Source organism: Podarcis erhardii (genome assembly GCF_964252035.2).
Source record: "Podarcis erhardii genome assembly, chromosome: 1".
In the NCBI taxonomy this organism is placed as follows: domain Eukaryota; kingdom Metazoa; phylum Chordata; class Lepidosauria; order Squamata; family Lacertidae; genus Podarcis; species Podarcis erhardii.
In genome coordinates this window covers 85,904,166-85,923,640 of record NC_138497.1, presented here as the reverse complement: position 1 = coordinate 85,923,640, position 19,475 = coordinate 85,904,166, and the positions used below count along the sequence as shown (strand labels likewise).

The window sequence follows — 19,475 nt, the reverse complement described above, 5'->3', positions numbered from 1 at the left end:
TTTCTTTCTTTCTTTCTTTCTTTCTTTCTTTCTTTGCAACGCATGCTCTGATAGTGAAGGCAGGAAATCAGCTGGGGGAGATGAAGGTTTAGACTGATTTGTGCCTCCTCCTTCCTCTGTTCTTTAAAAGAAAGGAACAGAAATTTGAAGGTCTCCAGTAGCATCCCGTTAGCAAGAGAGCAAACTCGATTTCTTGAATTTCAATTCCATTGGGCCCCGTTGTCCCTCTTTCCCATCAGGCTGGCTTCATAAGGAGGTCCAGAGCAGTAGCAAGACCTCTTCCCTGAAGGTGAAGAAACGCTGGTTTGTGCTGACCAACACTGCCCTTGATTACTACAAATCGTCCGAGCGCACAGCCACCAAGCTCGGGACACTGGTGCTGAACAGCCTCTGCTCAGTGGTCCAGCCTGATGAAAGGGTCTTCAAAGAAACAGGTAAGGAAGGGGGGAAGGTGTTCTTTGTGTGCCACTGTGTCCTTCTCTGAGTGTTCGTTTCCATTCTTTACCATTTTGTGCAGAGCTATAAATGTGTGGAATATCATTTTGGTCATTTGTAATAGGACACAGTCCTGGCAGACTATGGGGAGGGTCTGCATTTTGCATGTAGAGGGTCCCAGCTTCAATCCTCATTTCAAAGGATCCAGCATCAGCACTTGGGAGAATCTGCCTGAGAGACCAGCTGCTAGTATTGGGATAGATGGGACCATGGCTGGACTTTGTATGATGCAGATCACATGTTCATATGCCTTTGTCTGTTCTGCATTCATAGTCTGTAAGGCCCGAAGAGAATTTCTAGACTGACTCTGTTCATCCTATAAACCATAACATTTAATTTGCTGGTTTCTTTGGAGTGAAATAGCATTTGTGTCATGGGAATGATGGCACAGAGTGAGTCCTGTGGGGTTAAGTTGGTGCTCCATGGGCCAAGCCAATCAAGTGCACAAAGGAATATCAGGGGCTTTCTGTAGACCCCTTTGGGTGCCATTGGCCAGTTTAGATCGCACGGCAACTGCATCATGTCATGAGCAGCTGATAGAGCGCAGTCAACATTGCCACCAGGATCTGGCCTCTGCCAGCTCACACTTTTCTCTCTCGCTGTGTCATTTGCCATCTCAATTACTCCAAGATTGGGCAGTAGTTGCCTGTTTCTGTTTGTGCCTTCAGGCTACTGGAACATCACTGTGCATGGCAGAAAGCACTCGTACCGGCTCTACACAAAGCTGTTGAATGAAGCCATGCGCTGGGTCTCTGCCATCCAAGGAGTCATTGACAGCAAGGTTCCCATTGAAACACCCACGCAGCAGCTGATTCGGGACATTAAAGTAAGTGACTCTAACTCTTAATTGCACATGAGTATGAGGGACGTGGGTGGCGCTGTGGTCTAAACTACTGAGCCTCTTGGGCTTGCCGATCGGAAGGTCGGTGGTTCAAATCCCCATGACAGGGTGAGCTCCTGTTGCCCAGTCCCTGCTCCTGCCCACCTAGCAGTTCGAAAGCATGTCAAAGTGCAAGTAGATAAACAGGTACCGTTCTGGCGGGAAGGTAAACAGCGTTTCTGTGCGCTTCTCTGGTTTCGCCAGAAGCAGCTTAGTCATGCTGGCCACATGACCCGGAAAAACTGTCTGTGGACAAATGTCGGCTCCCTCGGCCAGTAAAGCGAGATGAGTGCTGCAACCCCAGAGTAAAGGGGTCCTTTACCTTTTTATAAGCTCTATATCCAGATTACTAGGATCCCCTCATGCTCACATGTTTAAGATATTAAGGCAAATGAGCTTTCCTTGCTCTCTTCATATACAACCTTTTAGGATTTGCTCATGTGTGTAAATACCCAGGTATTTGAGCTTCCCTCCCATTATTTGCATCATTCTGTTCGGTTCAGAAGCGGAGATGTCCCTTGGCACTTTCCCTTTCTTCCAACCCCTCTTCTAGGTATACAATTTCTCTCTGCACACACGTTGGAATAATCAAAAGCAAGAATGTAACATACACAAAGGACAGCGTCTATTAATTCTTAAGTACTAGGTCTGGATTCTACAAAGGACTCTGGTACTGTAGAATCCCTCTTTCAGCGGGAATAGTGTGTTAAGACACATTCATACGTGCAGGATAATCCAAAGGCTTCACATTTTTAAGGGAGAGTCATAGCTCAGTGGCAGATCACAGTGTTTGCATACAGAAGGTCCCTGGTACAATACCCAACATCTCCCATGAAAGAAGGATATCCAGTATCAGGGCTGAGGAAAACCTCTCAGACCTTGGAGGGCAGCTGCCGGTCAGAATAAAGAACACTGGCTGAACCAGCAGTTTGACTGTACAGAAGGCAGCTTCACGTGTTTGTATCATAGGGATCCCTCCACTGAGCTATAAGGAAGCACCTCTTGTAATTTTCTCTCTGAAGTTTGCCGTTTGGCCCCCCCTTTTCAGGTAGACAGATGGAAATACATATACACTTGGTTAGTTTCCCTACACACACACACACACGATTAAAATCGGCAGAAGGGTGTAGATGCACATTTTATTCAACAACAACTAAAAGCAATATTATGATCTGTCAGAACATGGCGTGTTTCTAAATATTCAAAATTCCTTTTGATGAGAGGGCTGTTGTTGGCCTGACATACTCTGGATATTTTGTGATATAAAGTGATCTCCAAATCCTTCTATGGACTTGGTTTGGCAGTTTCCCCTGTTGCTGACCACCTTGCCATTTTTGCAGTACAAGGCCTTTAACTATTGTTTTATCTCTTCTGTAATGGACTGGGAGCACTTCCATTTAATAGTGCAATTAGATAGTTGGAGGGAAAGAGAGAAGCCCTGTAAAGGTAACCTCTATTTGCCCACCCCTTCCTTTCAGGAGAACAGCATGAACCCTGAAGTGGTAGAACAGACCTACCGGAGGAATCCTATCCTGAGATACACCCAGCATCCCTTGCACTCGCCGCTTCTACCACTGCCATATGGGGACGTTGGGGTCAACTGTGAGTGACTTGGTGGCTTTCGAGGATGCTATGTCAAGGGTTCAAAAGGAATATTTTTTAGAGGATGGGATGGGACTGAGGCAGAATCTTGCCAGGATGAAGGTCATCCAGCTTTACAGTGCAACCCAGTATACATGTTTCCTCAAAAGTAGGTTCAACTTCAGTGCAACTTACTTCTTAGCTGAGTGTGCACAAGAATTCTGTGTACACTGACTCAGAAGTAAGTCTCAGTGGGTCTTACATCCTAATAAACATGCACAGAATTGCACTGTAAATCAGAGTTATTGTGTTGACTCCTGCTGAACTCTGATGTTTAAAAAAACACTGTAGAAGTGGGAAGATGCAGTGAACTTACCAATGAAATGGAATTAACTAGCTGATATACAAAGAATTGTGCATTAAGAAAGGAGCAGAATCATAGCCCTATCATGTAACCATTTCTAATGCGGGGAACTGGATTGTCTCTCAAGTGACCTTTGAGTAATGATAATTATCAGAGGAGTTTCCTTTCTCCTCTGGGTTGTGGGCATGAGCAAATGTGTTTCCTGGAGTGATGAACTACCAGCTGGCCAGTCCATAGTTGGAGGACATACTGACTGCCTTCTCCCTGCCTTGTTGTTTGTGCCGCCTCCTCCCACTGCAGTGCAGCAAGAGAAAGGCTACAGCAGCCTCCAGGACGAAGCAATGAAGATCTTTAACTCCCTTCAGGAGATCGAGACAGTCTCTGACCCCATCCCCATTATCCAGGGCATTCTGCAGACCTGCCATGATCTCAGGCCCCTCCGGGACGAGGTGTACTGTCAGCTGATCAAGCAGACAAACCACGTGCCACAGCCCAACAGACCAGGGAACCTTCACCACTGGCAGCTGATGACCTGCATGAGCTGCACCTTCCTGCCCAGCAGAGGAATCCTCCGTTACCTCAAGTTCCACCTCAGAAGGTAAGAACCATCCTGGAGGAATTTCTCTGCAATTGTAGCTAGCTCACTGACTCCAGAGCACTGAGGAATACATTACATAGCACCAGACGCACCAGTCGCTGCAGACGTATAGAAACATGGGAAGGCTGCTTCATATTGAGTCAGCCCATCAGTCTGACTAACTCAGTATTATCTCCGCTGAAGGGCAACAGCTCTCCAGGATTCAGTCCTAGCTGGAGATAGAACCAGGAACCTTCTGCATGCAAACAGGAGGCCCTTTGCCTAATACTTGCATCCTTAGAGATCACTGCAGAGGCCACCCACCCCCAATTTACCTCCATCTTGCTTTGTGAAAACTCCAGTGCTTCCTGTACTACTGTCCCTCATACCTGCTTTCTACTAAGCAGCAGTGCCAAGCTGGTCCTGATATCTTTAGGCAAAGGTGTAAATATTGGTCTCAGAGGCAGAAAATAATAAATAACCTCTGTCCAAATGAATGAAATTTGCTTATATTAAGTGATACAACATCTTCATAGGCCGCAGGTAGCCCACAGCCTCTTGAGTCGGCTTGGCCTTGCTATACAAATGACACGGTTCTAGGTCAAAGTTTGTTTCATGACAGAATGGCAATATGTTATTTACCTCTTCTCTTTCCTCACCCTCCCTCAACCAGAGTAAAAGATCTCTTCCCAGGCACTGAAATAGATCGGTATTCTCAGTTCATCACTGATTCACTGAAGAGAACCAAGAGCAGGGAGTTTGTCCCCTCCCAGGAGGAAATACAGGCCCTCATCACCCGGGAGGAAATGACCACCACTGTCTACTGCCACGGAGGAGGTTCCTGTCAAATTACCATCAATTCTCATACCACTGCCGGAGAGGTAAGAACAAAGGCAGAATTTTCAAGGCAAAGTTGTCCAGGGAAGAAGGGGCATTCAGCTTGCTTCAGATGGCATCTACTAGTGGAAGTGGAGGGAATATATATATCTCTCTCTCTTAGTCCAGCCTGTTTGCATTTGTCTGAGAGGTTCCTTGTGCAACCAAATATTTTGTGGCGTGATGTGGTCTCTCTTCTCCCTTTGTAGGTGGTAGAGAAGCTGATCCGGGGGTTGGCCATGGAAGACAGTCGGAACATGTTTGCCCTCTTTGAACGCAACAAGCATGTGGACAAGGCCATTGAGAGTCGGGTGATTGTAGCTGATGTTCTGGCCAAGTTTGAGAGGTAGGTGTTTCACAGGAATAACCCTCCTGTTTAGCATTGGGGGATTTGATACTTTCTAAACAAGAAGGCCTTCTGCCATGTTGGTAGTCCTCTGAGACCTTATGGCAGCGTGCTACAGAGATGCTGTTTTCAGAGACAGATGCTACGTGTAGACCAGCTCTTCTTAACCAATGAACCAGATGGTAACCAGCTTCTTCCTCATCTTTTAGACTTGCTGGGTCCGTGGAAGAGGAGGATGAGGATGGGCACTGGCAGCTCTACTTTAAACTGTATTGTTTCTTGGATGTTGAAAACGTTCCCAAGGAAGGGGTGGAATTTGCTTTCATGTTTGAGCAGGTAAGTCTTCGCATGGTAGAGAATAAGCAGGTGGGTGGCTGGGTCAAGCCAGGGTTGTGGAGAATTTGCCTGCAACAGCCCATTACTATTAGGACACTGAGTTGTTCATCTTGACTTATAAGGCAATATACATAACTTAATTATAATTCCAAAGGGGTAAGCATAGGCATTGGGATGGTCTCTTGAAGCAAACAGCCTTTGGAAAAAAAACGTATTTTAGTTAGCTAGTTATTTGCCTGCTTTTTAGTGTATCTACCTCCCAAGGTTGGTTACAACATACCAATGTACAGTATTAAAATTCCAAAGTTTCAAAGAACAATAAAATAGCAAGTAACAACATTTATAGACCCACAAATAAAATTGCTCCTTCTGCTATTCACAGGCTCATGAAAGTCTCATTGACGGCCATTTCCCTGGCCCAGAGGAGACACTGCAGCACTTGGCTGCTCTGAGGCTGCAGTACCTCTATGGGGATATTTCCAAAATCTCCTGGTCCCTGGACAACATCTATCCAGTGAAGAGGCTGAAGTCCAAAATCCTGCAGTCCATGAAGAGTAGCGGTCCCAGTAGCCATGCCCTGGAGAAAAGGCGGACCAGCTTCCTGGAGGGCACTCTGAAGCGTAGCTTTAAGGCGGGCTCAGTGAAGAAGCAAAAGGTGGAAGAGGAGCAGATGATGGAGATGTGGGTGAAAGAGGAGCTGTCGGCGGCTCGGGCCAGCATAACAGAAAAGTGGTGCAAACTGCAGGGGCTGCTCCAGCAGCAAGCCATGGTGGCCTACATGAACATCATGAAGGAATGGTCGGGCTATGGCTCCACTGTCTTTGATGTGGAGGTGAGAGACACAAGAAGCTTCAGTATTAATCCTTCTTCTTTGAAAGATGCTACAGGAGGATTATGTTTATTGTCTCAGTTGCACTTAATAAGAACCTTCAAAGATGGTTCTATTTTATTACCCCCACTATTACAGATTGAGGATTGTGGGGGGAGGGAATTGAGGTGCAAGCTAATCGATGAATTGCTGAAGAGCCAATGTGGGTGTAGCTAAGAGTATTGGGCTAGGAGGGCGTACACCCAGGTTCAAATCCTAACTCAGTCACAGCTAAATTACCTCACAGCATTGTTTGGAGAATAAAACAGGGAAGCAGGAGAACAGAGTAGTCAGACCTGAACTATCTGGAAAGGCAGGATGTAAACACAATAAATAAATATTGGCTACTAAGCCTGTTCATGGTTGAGCTAAGATTTGGCAGATCCTATTAAAGAATGAAGTGGAAATCGAAATAAATAAATTAAATATTTTGGGTCTGTCTTTGACACCATTTTTAAATTATTTGCTTTTGAGGTGGGAATCTTTACTAATTACTCTGGGTTTCATTGGATTGGGGGGGGGGAGAGGATTGGTTTTTGACCAGGGGCTTTCAGTCTTCGGTTCAGTCGTCCACTGACTGAACCGTCCACTGACTTTTTCCCCAAGCAACACCTTCCCTTTGCTAACTCTTCTTGTTTCTTTCCTGCAGTGTAAGGAAGGTGGCTTTCCCAACGACCTCTGGCTTAGTGTCAGCACAGAGAATGTGTCGGTGTACAAACGGGGAGACCCCAAACCCCTAGAAACGTTCCAGTATGAGCACATTGTCTTCTTTGGGGCTCCCCAGCCCAATACCTTCAAGCTGACAGTGGATGAGAGAGAGATGTACTTTGAAACCCCCCAGGTATGCTTCATGGAACACTAAGTTAGCCTGTTTTGTGAGTGACCACAAGCACTTTTGTGCTGAGGCAGGATTGGGTGGGCAAAAAGCATAAGCCGAAAGGCTTCCTTTTTAAAGTATGTTGCAGGGGTGGGGAACCCTTTTAGCTCCCCAGATTGGCCACATGGGTCAGATTTGACAGGTGGGTGGGGCTTTGGAATCACCAGTCACAAAGCTGGCAAAGCATTTCTCCCTCCCGTTCCCTGAGCAAAGGAGGGTGGGGGGAGCTAGGAAGAAGCCTGCAATTGACATATTTTTTTGGACTGACTGTGCCTGTTCCTTGAGCGGAATTTAAACCTCACGTGCAAGCGGGGGTTGAATTCTGCTCAGGGAACAGGTATGCACAGCCAAAGAAATGCAGGCTTCTTTCTTGCGTTTCCCAAAGTGATAGTAGCAGTAGGGGTTGGGAGAAAGCAAGGGGATACAGAAGACCCTTCGCAAGTCCCCATTCCAGTTATATTCCATTGACTTCTGGCCACCATCAGAAATTGCTGCTATATAACTGCTCAGTGCGTTAAGTGATCCTGACCGTCCCCTCTTATCTTATTAGGTGGGAGAGATCATTAAAATCATGAAAGCCTACATCAACATGATTGTGAAGAAATGTTGTAGCATCAAATCGGCCACCAGCCTGGACAGTCGTGCGAGTATCTGGACGAGGTGATGAGGCCTGTGGCGCTGCACTGAGCCCTTGAGGAAAGATACACACTGTGTTCCAGCCAGATTTGTAGCAAAAATCCTTTTTTGTAAGAAGGAGAAAACATCTCCCTTTTGTCCTTTGCTTTGAGAGAAGGAAAAAGGGACTGATGCTGAGCACCCACAGCTGTAGGGCTTGCTCTTTAACCAAAACCACAACCCCGACTACTCTGGCTAGCTACTCAAGGCAGCTGGAGGCCAGGCTCCCTCTGGCCTCACTCTTGGAGTAAAGACCTTACTGCAGATGCAAAGTGAGACCACCAGAAGCAAATGTGGCTACCTTTCTTGAAGAGATTGAGGCGCGGAAATATTTTGTGCAATAAAAGCAGCAGGTGGGTGGGGAGTCTCAATGTTGTGCTGTGATGCACCAAGCAAGATTCCCGCATGCGCAAGAGATAGAGGTTCCAGTTAATTTGGCAGCCAAGCTCTCCAATGGTAAAGACTAAACTAACCCTTTGGGGGGCTGATGTTCGCTCAGGGATGAGCTGCTACTACTGAATATAGTATTGGGAGCCTCTCTGCTGCATGGAGGGGCGGGTTGTGTTGTGTTATCAGTATTACCATCCCCAGAGGTTTAAGGTTTAATTACTTCCAAATCACAGAGTTTTCAAAGCTACAATTATTAAAAGGCCACCACTCTGTTTGATGTAAGCGGAGATCCTCACAGAGGCTTGTGACTCTCGAAGCAGGATCCTTATGGAAACCACCAGCTGTGTGTAAAACGACACATATTTCTTTTGGTGCTGTTCTTCCAAGCCCTTTGGAGAGGAGCTATTTCTCATGGTGCATGTTTGGAGAGTTTGCCACTTGGTAGTATAAAAAAACCCATTTCTCTGATGAGTCCAGGGGGTGAGATTTGTGGATAGATCTACGTGTATCCAGTTGCAAGGAGAACAGTCCCTTTTCCCTAATCACTTTGATGCTGCTTTCCCTTCCTTCCTGGAGTTTGGGCTGCTTTTATTCCTTATCCTTTTCTATAGGCTAGTTTTTATGCCACACAAAGCCTTGGGAGGCTACAGATAGTAAAACAGACTAAATGAATGGATTTTGAGAAGGTAAGAGAAGGGAGCTGGCTGCGAAGGCGGCAGAGAGAAAAACCAACTAGAGTCAAGGTAACTGAGAACACAGAAGGCTGAAGGAATCATCTGTGCTTGATGAGGTAGGGAAGGAACAGGGCACAGGGAGGAGTCAGATGAGTTGGCTGCACATCTCTGAATCCCCACCTGTCGGAGGACTTGCTCCATTCTCTCCTGAAACCCTCCAGCATGCCAACCTGGGAAGAATGGGTTTATCCTGTAAGCTGCTGAAGCCCTAGGGCAGGGATGGGGAATCTGTGGCCCTCCAGATATTCCTGGGCTACACTTTCCTTCATCCCTGTCCATGGGCTGTTCTAGCGGGAGCTTATGGAGGGGTTATGGAGACCAACAAGTTCCACTAGGCTAAGTGCCACATTGGTCCATTGTGGTTGCTTAGAAAGGCCATGTACATAAGCCCTCCAAAGTTAATAGCTTGCTGTGGGTTGGCAGATGACAGATGAAAGGCAGTTAATGCAAAATATGTCTCTTTATCCTGCTTCTGCTAGCAGTAGGAAAGGGGTAAAGAGGTGGATAAAGTATTGCAATCCAGTCCCCAAAGGGTTCAAATCTTACTCTGCCCACCTCCAGCCTTCTGAGACATCTTTGGCAATTACCCAGGTATTTGTATGCATCTTTTCATAGCCTATGGGGCTAGGGACTTAATTTTTTTAAAAGAAAAATACAGCCAAGATTCTCAGGATCCTGAATTCTTTGTCTACTATCCATTTCTACGTTTCTGTAATATGAGGGGAATTATATTCAACTATGCCTTCCTCTCTAAGCACAAAGGCAGCATTTTTCCCTATTCCAGGCTATTTTGGGGTTTTCCACTTTCTTTTTCAGCTAGGTAAATCAAGCTGCCAATCTGCTCTGACCTACCAAGGTTGAATTTCAAATCTCTTGTCCAGTCCACTCAGTAAAACCCAAAGAATCTGGAACTTTTCCTCTACAAAGGATTGTCCAATCAGGGATCTCGTTTCCACACTCCCATCCCTTTGTCCCGGGGAATGCAAATAAAGTAAGTCACACCTGTCTGAAGAAGCCATCCAGTGATGTAATTATAATTGCTTTCTTTTTTATTGAAGCGAAAACACAAAAGCCACAGTTCAGGGTTTAGCAGCCACCTCTTTTCTCCTGTAAGGTGCCCACCCAAATATCCTGTGCATGTTATGTAGTTGCATCAGCAAGGCTGGACAGACTGTCTCACCATTCTGTAGTTTTGAAAGAGAAACATTGCCTTAAGACACCAGACTGAGTCACATTAAGAGTTTTTACCTCTTTGTTTTGGCCCTCACCAGGTTGCAGAGTGGAACAAAGACGACTAGTGAACTTGATATTCCCTGTTTGGTCTGATACATACTAGAACCTTCTTAGTTCTCCTTCCTGCTCCCCAGTCCTTAGCCCTGAACTACTGCTCTGTCCTGGCTCATGGGTTGCTGCAGGCAGCTTAAACCCAATTAGAAGTATAACTTCCATTAATTCTATTGCAGATTTCCTTCTGCTCTTTTTGTTTGTTTAATTTGTAACTGGCTTTACAAGATGGAAGTTTAATAAATTATTGTATTGGAATTGTTTTTCTTTGTTTCAGTACCTCACTCACAGGCTCACAAGACATTTTTTTTGTAGAATTCTTTCCCATTTTTTATTTTTTTCAAATTCCTTGGATTGTTTGTAACAGTCCATGCACGGGTGGAATGAACTTGCATAGCGGAACTCCATCTTCATCTCCTTCCCCCTGCAGTCTTCCCAGTTTTAGGAACCACAGGGGCTGCAGAGGTGAGGAAAACAAGGTGGAAGTCCTGTTGTGCAAGTAGATGTAAATTTTCACAACAGTGAGTTCTGTCAATTATTAGTAACAGACGACCAAAAAATAATAATAATTGAGCAGAAAAACCTGCTTATGGGTATCCAGCCCATGGGCTACAGCTTTTCATGTTTCAGAAGTGCTCTATTCCTTCCTGGGCTGCTTTATAAAATTTCTATCCCATCACTGAGGGGAGGGATTAGGCTACAGAAAGTCAACTGAACAGGGTACAATAATTTTACTTACAAGGCTGTGCCTGGGTTGATTTCCTGCGCCAACTCCTTGTTCAAGCCATTGAACAGGAGAGTAGGTATGCAGATGTTTCAACCTTCCTTTATACCAAATTACTTGTTTTCATTCTTGGAAGAAAAAGTTGCAATTTTCCTTACTGACGGCAATTCAGAGGTAAATGGGGGTCTAGACTAAGCACACCACTTTTTAATCCTCTGGCTTCTTTTCTAGTTTCCACCAGGACCCAAAGATGCCAGAACTGTCACCAAATTGCTTTTGAATATGTTTTTTATATAAACAAATACCATACACTTGAACCTGCAATATAGAAACACAATGATGATTTTTAAAAATTATTTCCCAAAGATTCTGTGTTAGCCAGGCTTGTCTTCTGCGACTGATTTGCACTAGCAGTACAGAGACTTTGATAGGTGTAGCATGAGACTCAAAGCTGACCAACAGAGCCCTACCTCCTCCAAATATAGATATGGTCCAGAAAAAAGCAGTACAACCTTTGTAGCTCAAAGACAGGCAACGTACAATAATCTAACCATTAAAAAACATAAGCAAAAACATTTTCTTGCAGTACTTTGTGGTAGAGAGGAAACTTTATTGTACAACTCTGAATTCTACTGGTGGTTATTTAGATGACCGTTACTGAGCACAATCTACTGCCAAGTTCCCCAGTGTAAGAGCCGCTGAACTGAATGGGAGCTGCACAGAAATAATAGATTGTGCCAACTGTGGCGTTCGATCCCACATTCTCTGTTCACCCACTTTATCCCTAGGGGCATGTGCTGGGCTAAATATACACTGGGTAGCAAATTTTAAAGCCACAGAAGGATGAACAAAGTGTTCCTTTCTGCTTGGTTCATGACATTTCAATTTTGATTTGGTATGGTGTTTGGATGATCTCCCATTTTCTCTGCAAGTGCATGTAATATCAGGACAACAATGGGCTGCCCTCTGGAGTAGAAGTTGGAGTGTACAGGCACACAGTACTTTGAAAAAGCAAGGTGCCTTTTCCCTATGGGACACCTTGACAGCTACAGTTTTTAATCCAGCTATACAGACCGTGCTATGCACACTGGTGCTGAAAACAGTCTGGAGGGGGGGGGGTCTGCACTGTGTACAGATGTATACTGAAGAGAGACAGCACAGACCAACAAAACAGAATAAACTGATTTGAAAGGAAAGGTAACTGGGAAGATGTAAAAAAATTAAAATCATACATTATTATTGGCTCTGTAGATGTATTTGGTAGGAAGACAAGTAATCCAATTTGAACTGGGTAGGTAAATGGTATCTCCCACTTTTAGGGCCAGTTTCACAGTCCAGGCAAAGATTGCAATCACACTCACCATACAACAGGGATTCAAGGCATTATAAGAGCCCATTGTCCTGACATTGCTCAGGTATGAACTCCACTGATTCTGTACCCAAGATTGGCAATCCAAGCACAAAACCCATTCTAACAAGCAAATAACCTTGGTGGGTTGGGGCAAAGATCCTTCCTCACGGAAGAACGCCCTGAACAAGTGTTCTTTGCATCCTAAGTCTTTCAGTGAATCTGACTGTCTTTGATTCAGTTTCTGAAATAATTAAAGGGAAATAGCTGCTTATGACACCATGTCCACCCATCATCTTTTCCTACACAGAAGGAAGGGAAAAACACTCTGAGCCTTTGACATGATCCCCCTACTGTTGGCTGCTGTACTCACAGGGAAAGTTGGTGCTTATGAGGCACTGCCCTCCTGGTGTGCCCTTGGCCTAGGTAAGTCACTGGCGCCAACAATTATCTGTGCTACTTGATGTGGCTTAGACGTTTCAGGAGGTGGCAACAGTCACCCTTAATCAAAGTCACCCTTGGAGTTTCAGAATATGCTGCACAGTATATTGCTCGAATCTATACATTCTAGCAGGGGCTGGTTGGCTGGCCTCACCTTTTGCTATTTGCTCCCAAGCCCTACCTCTCAGAGAAGGGAGGAAGAACTGGGGCCTGTTGCTGTGCTGCATCAGTTTGGAATATTTGCTATTGGAGGCATCAAGAAACAACATGCACAAGACTCCTCTCTCTCAGTCATGTACTAAAGGCCCAAAGAAATGAAGAGTTCTTCATTTTAGCAGATTTTTTTTTGAAAGTGCTTCTTCCTCCAACCAGCTACAAAGCACCAGGAACAACAAGGAATGTTGACAGCAGCCATTACATCAAGTAACAGGGAAGCTGGCATTCGGCAGAGCCTCCTAGTTTGCAAAGCAGCACAGGGCACCACATGTCTATGGTTGACCTATCACACCACAACACACTTTAACTAAAGAAGCCAAGGGTTTCCAACACAACAACCACAATGCAGTAGGTGCAGTCTCTCTTTTTCCTTTAAAAAGACCTGCTGGATGGAGCATCCAACGGTTTGGTTCCTTCTTACTCAGCAATACACCACTTAAGGTTCCCTCGCAAAGGGAGATGTATTTGGATCCTGGGGCATCATCCCACACAGCCAGAAAAGGGCAACCTCACCTGCACACTAGCCAGGATGGACTGAGTACAAGCGCAAACACATGCACTACTGCACACAGAGGGCATGGCAAGGAGGAATGGCACTCAAAGGGAGAACTGATCACCTTCATGCAACTCTCATCATAAATGGCCCATTCAGCCTTGGCCCACAACACAAAGCATACCTCACAGTATCTCCTGGCAGCTCTCACACAAGCTAAGTTTCTCTCTTCATGAGCAACACAGGAAAAGGCACTGTGTGTAATGGAACAGGGTAAAGGGTCACTTGGAGGGATAACATAAGAGGCTCACACCTAATCTGGCAGACACATTCCTCTTTGGCCTGGGAAATCAGAAAGCCGCCTCTTCTCTCTCCCTCTTCCCTTTGGCAAATACTGCTATTTGCACAGAGGCAACATACTTTGCTGACAAGAAAGGGCGGCTTCCCCAATATGTGTGCAAAGGGGAGGGCCGCACTAGCCCTGAGCCAAGGAGTGTCATGGTCCATTGGCGCTGCCTGGCCATAGAGCACCGACAGCAAAGCCTCAGCTGTCTCGAGTGGGACAGCAGCAGGCGGCATGGTGGCTACTGGGAGAATATGCCTTTGAAACGGATCTTGTCCTCGTCTTCTTTCTGACGTAAGCGGGTCTCCAGGCTACGCAGCTCCCGGGCAACCACAGGGCCCAACGACGGATCCAACTGCAAGACCTTGGCAAAGTCAGCCTGCGCTTCGGTTGCATTCCAAACAGCAGCATGGGCCTTGGCTCGCTTGAAGTAGGCTTTGACGTTATCTGCGGGGAGAGCCAGCACCTGAGTAATGCAGGCAGGCTCCGTACACTCTGACCAGGCCCACCCAGTGGTCTATTCCACTTTCAACGAGGGCACAATACAAAGCTCCCCCCTCAACCCCAGTTACATGCAAGGACTCTCTTATTTATTTTAAATGACATATGTCACACCCATCCCCCTAGGTGGTGCACCAGGGTTCTCCCCTTCTCATTTTATCTTCACAACCCTGTGAGGTTGGATAGGCTAGGAGACAGTGACTAGCATAGCACAAGGTCACCCAGTGAGCTTCATGTCTGAAAGATTTGCACCCTGGTCTCCCAAGTCCTAGTCCAACACGTTAACCACTATACCACGCTCGCTCTCTAAAACCACAGTAGGTCGCCTCTGCCCCCACATGCAGTCCCTCGCAACACAAAGTTAAATTAATCAAATCCCACAACTCTCTATTTTCAGAGCTGCTTCCCAGTCCCCACTAGGGCATGGTGTGGCCAGCAAAATGCCTTACCTTCATATTTGTTGAGAATAGAGGAGCAGTGATCCAGCACCTCGTAATACTCCTCGTTCAACAGCTTACACTGGCAGTAATTCAGCAGCAAAGGGGTGATTTGTTGGTCCAGCTGGATCCAGTCTGGGGATCCGGGCTGCTCCTGGGGTACAGGACAAGGAAAGGAGTGTGAGGCACAGCTGAAGGATTTCAAAGGTTCCCCTACATATGAGAACAGAGGTGCCATGATGGCTGGGCAGCACAACCAAGGGCCCTGTTGACTGAAAAGGAGTGGCCTCCTGGAAGCTCTGCCATCAGAGCAGACCTTATGGACAGGGGAGGAACTGCACAGGAAGCAGGGCTGCCCTTTATGCGGTGCCAATCCTGCTTATCAATCCACAACTCACATCTGCCTCTGCAGCATGATGCAAGGGAGGTGGGATCCCTGCTACATCCGGAGCTCACACACCCACCCTCTTAACACAAATGTGTAGACAAAAGTGAAGCTGCACTAGGGTGTGAGGAAGACGCGCCTTCAGTCACCTTCATCTGCAGGTTCTTGAGGCAAGCGATGGCATCATAGTACTTGGCAGCTGCCTCCTGCACTTTGCCTTCCTTGTAGAGCTCATTGCCTTCCTGGTGGATCAGGGGTACGGCCTTCACTTTCTCGTCATCTGACATGGCCCAAGGATCTTGCCGGTATGTGCCAGGAACTTCCACCTAAGCAAGGCACAAAGGCAGCAGGCTGGGTTAGATAGTGGGGGCAATGTGAGCACTGTAAGAGCCCATCTGACGGTGTGCCTTCTGCATCTCAGGGCACAGGTAAGAAAAAAACACGTCTTTGATGAGATTTATGAAACTGGGGGGAAGTGAAATAGTAGGAGGGTTCTCAGTAGGCAGCTGCTGCTTCATCCCTGTGTGGTACCTTTAAAAAGCTAGCAAAATCAACTCATGTACTTAGCCAAGAAAATAAAAGCAGACAACAAGACAGATCTGTTGGGAATCAGCTTTCTCCTCCCTTCTTGCACATCCATACACCCACATACAGGAGAAACTCCCAAATACACAAGAGAGCCATCACTCTCCTGATTCTGACTGTCCCAGAGGACCTCACCTTTCCTTCCCCTCACCTTGAGCATCTCAATGGCAAAGATGAGGGGCTGGGGGTTCTGCTGTAGCTCATCGAGATCTGGGTAACCCAGGGAGTGATGCTCATGCATCTGAGCAATGCCACAGCAATGCCGTTGTCCCTCCAGTGGATCCTTCCCAGCCGCAATGTTCCTCAAGCTCTTTGACACCATTGGGTACAAGACCACATGCTGGAGAGAAAGAAAGAAAAGATCAGGCATAGTCCTTCTTGCTAGGAGAGAAGAACCTCTCCCAGGGAATAACCATCAGCCCCAAAGATATGAGATAAAATTTTGTGCCCGTGCTGAAATGGTGTATTTTCTCTCCAAAAAGAACAAATCTGGCATTCCATCACCTGTGCCAGATCCAAATACTTAGTTGTGAGTTGTGGAAGGAGAATCCTGAAAGCTGCATCCAAGGAAACTCCAATTCTGCACCAAGAAAGCATAAGGATGTGTTAGGGAAACTACAGATGCCAGGGCTAGGGAAGAGACCTCTCCTTGCCTGGTATGTCTAAGCCACTTCCCACACTAGACCAAGCTAGCTTGCTGCAGAAGTGGGGGTTCTGGGTTCAACTTAAAAACAGGTATATAGAAAGAAGAGTACCTGGATGCCAAGATCCAAGTCTGAGGTAAGTACTGTTTAGTGAGAGAACCCCAGCAGATTTAAAATAGCAAAATATACAGCAAAATAAAGTGTGGAAATATAAGTTGTTAGACCTTCATAATACACCCTTCCAAACTCCTTCCAAAGTTTTCCTCCTCCCCTAACACAGAAAAAGACCACACATTGGGTAAGTTAAAAATGGTTTACTGACTTCGAATGGCTTCATAAAGTTGCACAGACACTGAAAGTTGGCTAAGTTACAAAGTGGTTAAAGTTTCTATATGATTGGTCTAGGAACTCAAAAGAGTGGTTTGTGAGAGCCATGCTGAGCTCAGGTAGATGTGCGTGGAGGTTAGTACAATAGGATTGATGACCTAAGGGGAAGTGACCTAACTAAGCCTGGCAGGACAGCTTATTCTGTGGCATTAACCCCTTCATGCATTAATTAAGACTTAAGAATGTTGGTTCTATGATAGCTCAGTTGGTAGAGCAGGAGACTCTTAATCTCAAGGTCATGGGTTTGAGCCCCACTTCCTGCATTGCAGGGGATTGGACTAGATGACCCTCGTGGTCCCTTCCAACTCAACAATTCTATGAGGCTGATCATCCCACAAGGATTACCTTTGTGTCACACAAGAACTCAGCCATCTCTCCCTCTCTCATGGTGTGCAGGATAGTCTCCCAAACGGGCAGCTTGAATTTCTTGCCAATGATGAGCTCCATGGGCTTCCCTCGGGTACGGCTGTCATCCAAGACTCGCTGGTCCGGACTGCAAAGCAGTGTGCGGTAGTGGAAAGTCACCTGAAGAGAAGGGGAAGCAGAGTGGTTGGATCAAGGGACTGATGTGGTATTAAACCAACTTCTAATATAACGAATAAAGCTAATAGCACAGTACATTGCCCTCACTGTATACAAGTGAAAGAGTTAGTGTAATCAAGTTCAGAACAGAGTTTGTAGAAATTTCAGCTTATTAGCTGATCCATTCCATGCACTGTAGGAACTGGACCTTTAACATGGTGGTATGAAGCTCCATTTCATGGCATCAAGCCGGCACCAACTATTTCATCTTTTAGGTGCCTATCAAATAACCTTCATTTTCTACAATAAGCTTTTCAAGTGGCGTTCCACCACACACCCCGTCTGTATCTGTCCTTGACATGTACACACACACACACATGGATGTTGCTAAATCACTTTGGGATTTTATATGGGAAGCATTAAATAAATACAAATTTGATTCTCAACATCCATTTAAATAACTGGTCAAATCAACCAGCAAATAGATATAGAAAGTCCTAGCCCAGGGTTTTAAATAAGCCCAGAAAAGTTACCTAGCCTACAAAAATGTTTAGTAGCCAGCTGGGAGCTGGCAAAGAAAGACTGGAGAGTTGTAGTACCAAGCTGGATGCAGAGGAACAGAGCACTCCATTCCCTCCTCTGCTAGCCCACTCACTCACCTACATGCAAGTCCTGGCCACCCATGGCTACGACTTAAACGCAAGCTTGTACCAGCCCACTAACCATACCATACTGCTATGCGGGTGGATTGAGCAGCAGGTCTCACAAGCTACTGGGCCAGAAGAAACTGTTATTCATGAAGCTGTAGGAAATTATACAGCAAATAAAAATAACTTTTTATAAATGTCTCTGTCCCCCAATTTCTCAGGCAGAGAATAAAGGGGGGGGTTTACTGCATTAGGAAGTGTAAATGCAGGAAGGGGCTTCAGCATCTTATAAACACAGATCTGCTACTAGCTGAAGGTGGCTTAGATGACTTTTATCCCAGGAAGCTACTTTATAGCAGATCAGACTATTTGCCCCCTAGTTTAGGGTTGCGTGCTCTGACTAGCAGCAGCTGCTCAACAGGGTCTCGGGAAGAGGAGGCCCTTTCCTCTCCCTTCCTATCTGTTCCGTTTAATTGGAGATGCCTGGTGCAGAACCTGCATACAAAGCACCTGATCTGCTACTCACCTATGGCCCTTCTTAAAGGAATAAAGGTTTCTCTCACACATACTACGACTGGGAGAAGCAACACATGTCAAGTGTCTTCACTATCCAATTATGCAGATTAATCTGTTAACTGTTTACTGATAGCACAGATGTGGCTTTATCCTATTTTAATGCACATATTCAGTTTACAAGCACCAAGTCTGTTCTCACTGCAAATATGATCCTGTTTTGAAGGTTGAGCCAGGGTCTCTTGTATCAATTGATGCTTTGGGGAACCGCCGACCTTCTGATCGGCAAGCCCTAGGCTCTGCGGTTTAGACCACAGCGCCACCCGCGTCCCCCAAGCAGTGTATACATTTTATTAAATAAATAATACCCCCCACACACACACATACTTCCTTCCCCCCCTCGGGATTAACCCGTCACATATTCGAAGTGGACTTGGAAGCACAGCTTGCAAAATGCACATCTATGGGCGGGGTGGGGGAAGGGAAGAATCCCTCCATCTCGAAGGCAGGCACGAATCAGCCTCGAGTTAGCAAAATTCTGGATGTATAAAGCGTGGGTAACAAACTCAACTCGCAAACCCCGCACCCCACTGTCTTCACCGCGCACGCGTATTTTAGCCTCCTCGTGCGTCATCGCCGCTCGCTTGCGCATGCGCGTTCCTCCGGCCTCGTTCCGTTATTTGCCTCAGCCCTGAGAAACCGTCCTCTCTCACCTTGGTACCATCTTGGTAATCTGGTTGGGGCCCTCGGCCTTCCTGCACCAACCGCTTCTGGATGCCATCCGCCCGGAGCTGCTCGACCTGGTCCGCCATGATGGCTCCTCGCCCGAGTTTTGCTTCGAGGCAACCTTCGTGCGTCTCCGTAGCCTACGGATGAGCCGCCGAAGCCCCCTTCGGCGGATGCCGGATGTCGTCGGTTATTTCCGTATCCGGCTTCGGACGCGGCTGGCGGCAGCCGAAGTCTTTCGGAAAGACTCGGGCTCAGCCTCGGCCGGCTATACTTATTG

The 19,475-nt window shown here is 46.4% G+C and overlaps 2 protein-coding genes across 2 annotated transcripts in view; one reads left to right on the top strand and one right to left on the bottom strand.

Annotated features, from left to right (window-relative positions):
* The window catches only part of LOC309328778 (unconventional myosin-X-like), a 75,872-nt gene extending 65,331 nt beyond the window's left edge, over positions 1–10,541 (top strand). Inside the window, exons 32-41 of the mRNA XM_081839141.1 lie at positions 240–434; positions 1,164–1,321; positions 2,854–2,977; positions 3,621–3,918; positions 4,571–4,778; positions 4,983–5,119; positions 5,329–5,455; positions 5,838–6,287; positions 6,973–7,164; positions 7,751–10,541. Of these exons, the coding sequence (XP_081695267.1) occupies positions 240–434; positions 1,164–1,321; positions 2,854–2,977; positions 3,621–3,918; positions 4,571–4,778; positions 4,983–5,119; positions 5,329–5,455; positions 5,838–6,287; positions 6,973–7,164; positions 7,751–7,864 (2,003 nt within the window). The 3' untranslated portion in view covers positions 7,865–10,541. The remainder of the gene's footprint in view (positions 1–239; positions 435–1,163; positions 1,322–2,853; positions 2,978–3,620; positions 3,919–4,570; positions 4,779–4,982; positions 5,120–5,328; positions 5,456–5,837; positions 6,288–6,972; positions 7,165–7,750) is intronic.
* On the bottom strand, positions 10,028–19,460 carry AIP (AHR interacting HSP90 co-chaperone). The gene is made up of 6 exons (XM_081839414.1): positions 19,183–19,460; positions 17,133–17,312; positions 15,908–16,096; positions 15,321–15,497; positions 14,799–14,940; positions 10,028–14,295 (listed from the first exon to the last, which is right to left on the bottom strand). Exons 1-6 carry the CDS (start codon positions 19,279–19,281, stop codon positions 14,090–14,092), a joined length of 993 nt encoding a protein of 330 aa, XP_081695540.1. The 5' UTR covers positions 19,282–19,460; the 3' UTR covers positions 10,028–14,089.
* Positions 19,461–19,475: the final 15 nt, after the last annotated feature.

Excerpts from the sequence above, each read along its gene's own strand:
- AIP (XM_081839414.1), bottom strand. The coding sequence starts at position 19,281 with ATGGCGGACCAGGTCGAGCAGCTCCGGGCGGATGGCATCCAGAAGCGG. Across the intron at positions 17,313-19,182 it reads ATTACCAAGATGGTACCAAG|GTGACTTTCCACTACCGCAC; the intron begins GTGAGAGAGGAC and ends CCTTCTCTTCAG. Across the intron at positions 16,097-17,132 it reads AGTTCTTGTGTGACACAAAG|CATGTGGTCTTGTACCCAAT; the intron begins GTAATCCTTGTG and ends CTTTCTCTCCAG.